This window comes from Galeopterus variegatus, unplaced genomic scaffold, assembly GCF_000696425.1.
Source record: "Galeopterus variegatus unplaced genomic scaffold, G_variegatus-3.0.2 Scaffold6007, whole genome shotgun sequence".
NCBI classification, from domain to species: domain Eukaryota; kingdom Metazoa; phylum Chordata; class Mammalia; order Dermoptera; family Cynocephalidae; genus Galeopterus; species Galeopterus variegatus.
The window spans coordinates 121867-131902 of record NW_007732118.1 but is presented as its reverse complement, the minus strand read 5'-3'; the positions used below and the strand labels follow the sequence as shown (position 1 = coordinate 131902).

At 46.8% G+C, this 10036-nt stretch overlaps 1 protein-coding gene across 1 annotated transcript in view; it reads left to right on the top strand.

Moving 5' to 3' along the window:
• Window positions 1-1460: 1460 nt before the first annotated feature.
• NAV2 (neuron navigator 2) overlaps window positions 1461-10036 on the top strand; it is a 68774-nt gene continuing 60198 nt past the window's right edge. The window contains exons 1-2 of the mRNA XM_008590338.1: window positions 1461-1725; window positions 2443-3145. Coding sequence (XP_008588560.1) covers window positions 1530-1725; window positions 2443-3145 — 899 coding nt within the window. The 5' untranslated portion in view covers window positions 1461-1529. The remainder of the gene's footprint in view (window positions 1726-2442; window positions 3146-10036) is intronic.

Below are 10036 nucleotides of genomic sequence, written 5' to 3'. Positions count from 1 at the left end.
TCATCTACTCATCAAGCCTGACTGAGTGCCTGCTCTTTGTCCCCTGCCAGAATTAAATGCTGAGCTTCTCACAGTTGGGCGGCATATTTTGTCCTCCTACCTCTGGTGCCTCGTCCCTAGCTGGAACTCAGCCTGTGTTTGGGGAATGACCAAACAAATGAAGGCACTCGTAAGGTGGCTGTGACGGACAAGTGAAATTCTAAAGGAAAAAGGGGCTGCAGGGAGGGAAAGGCAAATAAACTCGGGCTGCTTGTCCTGTATTTTGCGTTTGTCCCTATTGGCCATTGTGTCTTTGGAAGCAGGCATTTGTACCCCTCTTGGATGGCAGGCACTAGGCCAGGTTCTTGCCGGGTGTTCATTTTAATTTCCCACCTTGTGGATGGTGCCCTCTCCGTATCTTAGTGCAGCCACCCCGAAGGTGTTGCCAACCTCCTTCCCTGGTCAAGGTGCCACTTCTCCCTCCTGGTGTCCTCGAACTGGCCTCAAACCCCAGGGAGTCCTCCAAAGCATTCACGTTAGCTTTCTGCATCCGTATCTTAGTGCAGCCACCCCGAAGGTGTTGCCAACCTCCTTCCCTGGTCAAGGTGCCATTTCTCCCTCCTGGTGTCCTCGAACTGGCCTCAAACCCCAGGGAGTCCTCCAAAGCATTCACGTTAGCTTTCTGCATTTTTGCTGCAGCAGATCATTAACATCACACTTCTGTCCCCTCCTGGGTTCTGTGGTCAGCAGGTCAGGGCTCTTCCAAAGAAAGCTGGCTAATTGTATCCCTTGTCTAAACAAAATCCCACAAGGGGAGCAGAGCAGGGGCATATAAATGAAGCTGAAGTGGGAGCAGGCACCACTGGCGTTTAGCATGTGAGGGAAGAGCCTCTGGAGGATTTTGTTTCCTCTCTGCTCTTGGCTCACCCCGATGCCAGCGGAACTAGCAGCCACCCTTGCTCGCTCTCTCGGTGTGTTAGACTGTGGCGCTGTGCTAGATCCTAAGATCTTGCTGCCAGTGAGCGAGAGGGAGACACGGAACAAAGGCAAACGGACTGGGAGGCTGGATGCTGGTTAGGCATCCAGCACAGGGTTAGAGGAGGCTTGTCCCGAGGGGCAGAGGGTGGGTGGCTAAATTCCTACCGCATCTCCATCTACTCTGCTGGTTCGCCTCCCTAGGGCTCTTTCTCTTTTTTTTCCCCCCTGGCCCCTTCTACTCTCCCTCACTCCCTTCTCAGGATACATTTATATACTTACCTCAGACCAGGAAAAAAAAAAAAAAAATCAGGCTTTCTAAACAAGATAATCAGAGTACAAAAGTCCAAACATTTTAAAAGTAATTATCGATTATTTTTCCCTTAAGTCATCCAGTGTATTGGCATTTTGTCTTTGAAGTGAAGGGCTCCCTAGCCTGGGATTTGGGGAGGACTAATTCAGGGAGTCTCTGTCCACAGACTGATGCTGAGAAACACTCGCAGGTGGAGAGGAATTCCTTGTGGTCTGGTGATGATGTCAAGAAATCAGACGGAGGGTCAGACAGCGGCATAAAGATGGAGCCAGGTTCCAAGTGGAGGCGGAATCCTTCTGATGTGTCTGACGAGTCCGACAAAAGCACGTCAGGCAAGAAGAATTCCGTCATCTCCCAGACAGGCTCCTGGCGGCGAGGCATGACAGCTCAGGTGGGCATCACCATGCCGAGGACCAAGCCATCTGCCCCAGCAGGCACTCTGAAGACCCCAGGAACTGGTGAGTAAGGGACCAGCGCCGTCTTGCATCCACGGTTGTAAATTTGAAAGCCAAAACCATAGTAACTTTAGCGAGTACTTGATGTTATATATTTCTTCTTAGGGTTTATGCTCTGCTAACAATCTGCTTTCATAAAGGTTTACCTCCCTACCTTTTTCTAAGTGGAAATATGTAAGCATGAGAGCCTCTTAAACTCTGAAGATGGTTCAACTGCTGAGATGTATTGAATTGGTTTAACTGTATACTGGGTAAGCGTTAACGCACCCAGCTCAGGCTATTTGCGGCACGTGTTTACAAGCTGTTGGTATGTTGACTTGATGTTGTCCATGATTTAGGGGATGTGTGTAAACAAGGGTGTGGGTATCCCCTGGAAACGTTAGGGATGGCCTTTTAATGCACAGAGGGTGAAAGGTCAGTAAAAGGCAGGGTCTTTTTTCCTCCAGACATATCAGTGACTGGTTGTCTTTGCTTTATCCTGATTAAATTTAGACTGCTTTGCAAATGTGTGAAATCACTGACATCTCTTAACAGCCTCACGGTGACAGTCGTAGACTAGATTATCTTTATAAAAAGCTCCTTCCTCTGCCTCCCAAGGGTACTGCTTTCCCTGTGGGAAAAATGAACCAGTTCTTCAGTGGAGCGGAGCATCTTAAACAGACTAGGTTTAATAAGCTGGGTTCTTGGTTTGCAGCCTAATCTTGCTGATTTCTGTCTTAGGAAAAACAGACGATGCAAAGGTATCTGAGAAAGGAAGGCTTTCTCCCAAAGCCTCCCAGGTGAAGCGCTCCCCATCAGATGCAGGCCGCAGCAGTGGTGATGAATCCAAGAAGCCCCTCCCCAGCAGCTCCAGGACACCCACTGCTAATGCCAACAGCTTTGGGTTCAAGAAGCAGAGTGGCTCGGCTGCTGGTCTAGCCATGATCACAGCCAGTGGGGCCACTGTCACCAGCAGGTCAGCCACACTGGGCAAAATCCCAAAGTCGTCTGCACTTGTCGGGCGGTCCACTGGTCGGAAGACGAGCATGGATGGAGCTCAGAATCAGGATGATGGGTATCTGTCTCTCAGCTCCCGGACAAACTTGCAGTACCGGAGTTTGCCGAGGCCCAGTAAGTCCAACAGCCGGAATGGGGCTGGGAACAGGTCCAGTACCAGCAGCATAGATTCCAACATCAGCAGCAAGTCAGCAGGCCTGCCGGTGCCCAAGCTGAGGGAGCCTTCCAAAACAGCCCTCGGCAGCTCTCTGCCGGGTCTGGTCAACCAGACAGATAAGGAGAAAGGCATCTCATCAGACAATGAGAGCGTGGCCTCCTGTAACTCAGTGAAAGTGAACCCAGCAGCCCAGCCTGTGTCCAGCTCTGCTCAGGCCACTCTGCAGCCAGCGGCCAAGTACCCAGATGTGGCCTCTCCCACGCTCCGCAGGTAAGTGAGTAAATACATGGAACTGAGCAGAGCTGGCATACTTGGAATGGCATCTCTGATTAATAACTTCCTGTTTCTTAGTTTAAGCAGCCTCTCTTTTTCTCCACTTCAGTCCTTGGGTAGAGCTGTTTGGTCAGATCCTGCCAATTTTGTAGTTGACTTTCTGTTTTCCAATGTTGGGTTGAAAAATAAGCTTCTGGAATCGGTCATCCTGGGTTTAAATCCTAGGTTCATTTGAACTAGCTGCCATGTAACCTTTGTTAACAATTTTGCCTCGGTTTTCTCATCTGTAAAATGGGGATAATGATACTTTCAGGGTTCTTGTGAAAATTTTTTGTAGCCAGGTCTGGCCATAGTAAGCACTCAGTGAAAGTTAGCTACCATCCGACGTGAGGTCTTGATACATCCTTAGACTTGTGTGGTTAGCTCAGATGAAATAGATAATTGTATCTTGTCTTGGTAGTTCTGTGACTGAGCTTCCTGATTATGGCAGGTGGTGATCTTAGCCAGATCCCTTCCTCTCATTTTTATTCTATGTGCTTAATTCCAAGTTAGACAGAAATTATAGCTTTCTTTAAAAAACAAAAAACCTCTTAAAGCAGAAGTATTTCTGAAAAGGAGAAATTAATTTCCTACTATCTTAAAAAGACATTTTCTCACATTTCCACACTGGGTAAAAGCTCTTAATGTAAAAATATTATTTGCTGTTTTTTAAGTTTCTTTTAAATGTATACAACTTTTCCCTGTTCGTGTTTTCTCATAATAACCCCTGGACCATCCTCAAACTGCACCCATATAGTTTAGAGTTCATTTTACCTTTCAAAAAAAAGTCCTTGTCATAAGAAAGAGTAAGTCCCAAGGATAGAAAATTAAGCAGTGAAAAAATATAAATTACATGCACATGTACATATTTGGGGATGAACTGGAATGTTTGAAGAGACTTCAGAAGAAGCATTCCACATGAAAGGTATAATGAAACAGTTCACTGTTCTTTGTCTAGACTTGATTATTAGAATTTCAGTAATGGTTCTTTTTTTTCAGGGGGAAGGTTCTATTGGGTTGCTCTTTGTTGTTTTAACAGATTGCCTTGTAAATGAAAATTTTCTCTGCTCCTTGCCTCAAGTATTGTATGTAATATTTGCTCTTTGGTATTATAGATTTCCTTTAGTAACTACAAAGGCATTTTACTAGACCCATAGGCTACTGTAATAGAATACTTGAAAGTGCATGCAGGTTGCTCCTTCGGCTCTGCATTGAGCTCTTTTCAACCAATTCCTGGTAAATTACATTTTCCCTAAATCGTTGAGGTGTTCTCAGTTCTCTATGTGCAGTGGTACATAGAAATCTTAGGTGAAGTGTGAAAGATAACCCTTCCAATGATTTGAAGGACTAGCAGACAAAAAGATGAGGAGCCATGCATAAAAGTCAGAAAAAGGTGAATCTGATCTTGGTTTTCTAACAATTGGAAGTGCTTGGCAATGAAGCCAGTTACCCTTTGAGGTAGTAAGGTCCCTGTCACTGGAAGTATGTAAGCATCCTAAAGCCAAGATTCTACAAGAGGATATTTCATTCCCTGGTTTTCACCAGGTGAAAAGTGTTTCTCCTCTGTCACCAGAAACTGTAGTAAGGATTGATTGACTGACTGATTACTTGCTCGTATTTACGATAACTAAGATTTGTCGGATTCTTTGGAGAGGGAAGAGATCAGACTGACACCACTTCAGATAGCTGGGTGCAAGGCAGTCTGCCTGTCATCTTAAGTTATGGTTTTGTCCCTTTTCAGAGGTACTTACTCCACATGGGTTTTAGTGGGTGGATTAAAGCCCTTGTGTTACTGGAATGTAGACCACCCTCTGACTCTGAGACAGTTCCACCGTTCTACCAGAGAGCTCTCTGCTAGTGGAAGAGGGGCACATTTGTGCCATTCCCTGTAGTCTGATGACACATTTTTTATCATGAGCAGGGGGAAATGACATGGAATGACATTTTGGTGTATCTGTCGTAGAGACACAGTTCATACCCAGTGTATCTGGTCTAGTGTCTTGTGAACCTGCAAGATTTCTGTGTATGTCATTAGATAAATCAAGCCCTCTGGCCACAAAAGGCACATCTTTCAGGCTAGTCTTTCCATTGAGGATAAATCTGTAAATTGTGAACCTGCAAGATTTCTGTGTATGTCATTAGATAAATCAAGCCCTCTGGCCACAAAAGACACATCTTTCAGGCTAGTCTTTCCATTGAGGATAAATCTGTAATGATACTTTTCCCAGGCCCCATCCAGATCTAGACTCATGTTCTTGGTTCTTTGTGATGTGCTCAGAGATCAAAGAAACCAAATCCCTTGGAGTTGAGCTGTCATAAACTGAGTGTCTACATTGTGCCTGGGGTCATGGATACAGAGACCATTAAGACAGCTCTTTCTTTGCCCTCTAGATGTTTCCTGAGCCAGGGCAATTTTCTAGTTAGTCTGTTTATAGAAAGAAAGGGAAGCAAGACCTTAGAGCAGTGTGACCTGTAGAAAATCATGCCCCATCACCCTTTGGCTTAGATAGAGTCAGAGTCTCAGTTGCATCTTGTGATACGCCAGTGTCCAGGCCTGCTTTTTCACATGGAGTGCCTTTAACCATTACAGTAGGAATGACTGTGCCCACCACCCCAGGGATTCTCATCGTCTCCTGTGTCCCACCCTTCTATAACAGCTCGGTGCCCCTTGGCACTGTGTGTTCAATCCACACAATGCTTTGTCTCTTCACAGACTCTTTGGTGGGAAGCCTACCAAGCAAGTGCCCATCGCCACAACTGAAAACATGAAAAATTCAGTGGTCATCTCCAATCCTCATGCCACCATGACCCAGCAAGGTAACTTAGACTCCCCATCAGGCAGTGGCGTCCTGAGCAGTGGGAGCAGCAGTCCTCTCTACAGTAAGAATGTGGACCTCAACCAGTCTCCTCTAGCCTCCAGCCCCAGCTCAGCCCACTCGGGCCCCTCCAACAGCCTCACCTGGGGCACTAATGCCAGCAGCTCTTCGGCAGTTAGCAAGGACGGCCTGGGCTTCCAGTCCGTCAGCAGCCTCCACACCAGCTGTGAGTCCATTGACATCTCCCTCGGCAGTGGAGGGGGGCTGAGCCACAACTCCTCCACCGGCCTGATCGCCTCCTCCAAGGACGACTCCCTGACTCCCTTTGTCAGAACCAACAGTGTGAAGACCACACTGTCAGAAAGGTTGGTGCTGTCCCTCTAGCTGCCTCTGTCTCTCAGAAAGACACCCTTCCAAAAGTAAAAGATTAGGTCAGGAATCTCAAATGTTGACCAACCTCTGCCTGTGGCATCTCTCTCTTTCTGATTGCTGCCGTCTTTCATGGGGAAGCCAGTGTGGGATGGAATTCAGCTTGGCTCTGCTTCCTATTATCTTCTTCTCTGTGGTTATTCTTGGTGCTAGGAGCTGCTGGAAGTCTTTTGGGGGCAGATTTATGCTACCATTTGAAATGGCATTCCGCCTTTGAAATCCTTTCATTTTATTCTGTTTGTTCATTGACTGCTTCACTCCCCTCCCACTGTAATTGTGCAAGCCCAGTAGATGACCAGGTGCAGCCATGGAGTGTGTGGTAGAGTGTTCTTGTAGCTGGGTAAATTTGTTTGGTTATCAAGGCCAACATCCTCCTGCCGAAGAGCTGCTGGCCGTAGTTATGGGAAATCAAGAAACTAAAAGTGTCTTCAGAGCCCTGGATTTCACTGCCGTAGAGATATGTGTCCAGTTTCTGTACATAGGAAAGAAAGCCAGGCTCAGCACTGGGAATGAGAAAAATGTCCTAATTATTGTATGTAACAACACCTCTCCTTCCTTTCAAGCTAATGTTCCTTCTCTTGTTTTCTACCTGCCTGAACTTCTAGCCCTCTCTCTTCCCCTGCTGCTAGCCCTAAGTTCTGCAGAAGTACTCTACCCAGGAAACAGGACAGGTAATGACATTACAGGCTGGGGACCCACCGCGCCTCTAGGTGGGCCTCCTCTCCCTTCCGTTGTCAAGCCAGGTGTTTCGTGCGAGGCTGTTGGCCTGAGGCTTCTGCTTGTATTTGTGGCTGTAGTGTACTCTGTGACACCCAGACATGCCAGTGAGGGTCTGTTCCACTGTCCACTAAAGCCCGGGGAGAGGTGGAGTTGGGTTGGCCTCTTCAATCTGGCTTGGAAAGGCAACGTCAAACCCTGACACTTGATCTGGGGCGGTAGAAGCTCTCACTTGCATCTCCTGTGGCATGTTCCTGCTTCCCAGCTTCCCACCCTTTCCTCTTTCCCCTCCCCCTTTTCCAAGTCCAGAAATGATCTACCACCCACCGTGCAGCCTGGGCCTCACCTATGCCTCCCTCTCCCCCACTCCCCACGAAGCTGGCTCTTCTCTCTTTCAAAGTCCTGTGCTGCAGCTTGGCTCGTTATGTCTGCAGCCTGTTGTGTTGTGTGTGCCCATTCCCTGTAATGATAATGAAAATATGTGAAGTGTTGAGACTTTACAAGCGAAGAAGCTTGTGTTTGCCCCCAGCTGTGGGTGGGCCTCAAGATGGATATTGACCTTAAGTTTGTCGGGGAACGATGGCTTGGCCAAACATAACAAACAGATGTTGTTTCATGCTAGAAAAAAAAAAAATGAAAATCCTTTTCACCCCATCAACAGCAAAAACCTTGCTTTTTTTCAGGCTCACAAACCAAGCCTTTCAACCCTTGTTCTTTGGAAATCCAAATGCCTTGGCTTTATCAGCAGCAAGTTGTAACATGCCCTGACTCAGGCCCAGGGCTCAGCTCCTAGCTACACCCAACAAGGACTGCAGAAATTGAGAGAGGGACGTGGAATTCACTTTGTTACAGATGAATTCCAAATATGCAGACTGCTGGCTTCTTGAAACCCTCCAACAAGTGCCTTCTCCCACTTGAAGTCATTACCAGTGGCATTTAGGGGATGGGCCAGAGTTAGGGGTGCAGGGATGCTGGCTTCCCTCTCTCTGAGGAGCAGTGGTGGTGGTAGTGGAGAGATGGGCCCCGGGCGGCGGAAGGCAAGGCTCTGCTTTGACATGGGGCAGCCCCTGAGTGTTGCTTTGAACCTGCAGAAAAGGAGGAACAATTGGGGTTGAGCGACTCAGGCCTCCTGGTGACTTGGGGTAAAGTATGTGCTGGTGTCAGCTCAGACCATGGACTGGGTTTCTTTTGCCTTCTGTGGATGTGGATGTGTTGCATGCTGAGCTGGATAAGGGAGCACTCACTGGTGATGTGAGTCTCTTTCTCCAGGACCCACCCCGAGCCTGCCTCCCTTCATGTTCCCTGCCTTCCCTGTGCTTCTCTGAAGTTCTTGTTTTTGTTTTAACTTTCCTACAGTGACCCGCACCTTGATAGGAACACTTTGCCTAAGAAAGGACTCAGGTATCTGTGTTTCCTCCTCGCGTCCATGCCATCTGTTGTGGCTTTGGAGCTTGGCTGTGTGACTCTCTCATGGCTGGTGGGGGTGTGGGCTGGACTGGGGTCCCCGCTTTGGCCACTGCAACAGGATGACAGCTCCTCGTGCACCCTCCCGTTCTCATCTCTCTCCATTTGTTGGCTTATTTGCTTGAGCTGGGGCTGTGCTTTTTCAGGCTTGATGTGGTAAAACCATCTCATGAGAAACATCCCTGGGCAAGCCCAAGGAGCAGCCACTGCTACTTCTGGGGCCAGTGGGTTTAATTGCTGAGCACTTCCATGGCCATTCTGTTCACACGGCTGTCTTCCACGATAAAGGACATGACTTATAGCATGCAAATTTGTTAGCTAGGACAAGAGCTAAGGAGGAGAGGACTATTTCCTTCAAATTTGAAAATATTTAACTTTTTTGGCCGATTAAAAATTGCTAAAGACAGAAATTTTGCACTTGTATAAATATTCTAATCAAAAATTGGGCCAGTATTCAATACCCAGTGAGATCATTTTTTGGTAAAAATAAAGAAAAGACTCCCAGGAAGGAATGGCCTTCCATCCCTAGTAAGTGGTAGCTTGGCCTCATTTTTGGTGCTAGTCCTGGTAACACAAGATGCTATAAGTCACCGTTGCTCCCACCGTCTCCATCACTTTGCCAACACAGGAACTTCAGTTTGCTAACTCCTTACCCACGATCTTACTGTCTTATGACTACAGCTGTCATCTCTCCTGCTTTCTAAACACCTCATTCTTTGTAGCATCGCCTTCACCCTGCACTAAGCATTAAGTGCTTTCATATAAAATGGAACTTGGAATGAAATGTTTCATTGCTGTCATGTGTGTCTATAGTTAATAACCTGCGGCTCTTAAGACTGAGAGCATTTGAACAGTAACGTGAGGTAGGTATCGATGCTTCCTTTAAATAGGAGCTCTGAGTAAAGCTGGAACTTGGAATGAAATGTTTCATTGCTGTCATGTGTGTCTATAGTTAATAACCTGCGGCTTTTAAGACTGAGAGCATTTGAACAGTAACGTGAGGTAGGTATCGATGCTTCCTTTAAATAGGAGCTCTGAGTAAAGCCAATTCTGAGACTCTAAGAAGGAAAGTATTAAAATCTCCCAACAGGCATCCTGTGGGACTTCAGCACGGTGGCCTTCAAGGGGGACTTGGCAAGGCCTTTTGGACTTCACAGTTTCCTTCATGCCTATCAGGGCCACTTGCCAGCAACCATGCTCAATGCTTAAATGACAGCCATTCTTAATATGTTTGACATTGATACCCGACTATAGCCCCAAGAGGAAGCTAACCTCTAATTATTAACATTTTGAAATGATGTGTGTATTTCTGTAGCAGATCTATCCTATCAAAATTATGTAGCTCTGGCTTTTTAAAATTCGTTTTTTAAAGATTCAAAATAGGAATATGTGACAGGCTATTTTCAGACAGTTGATGTGTCCT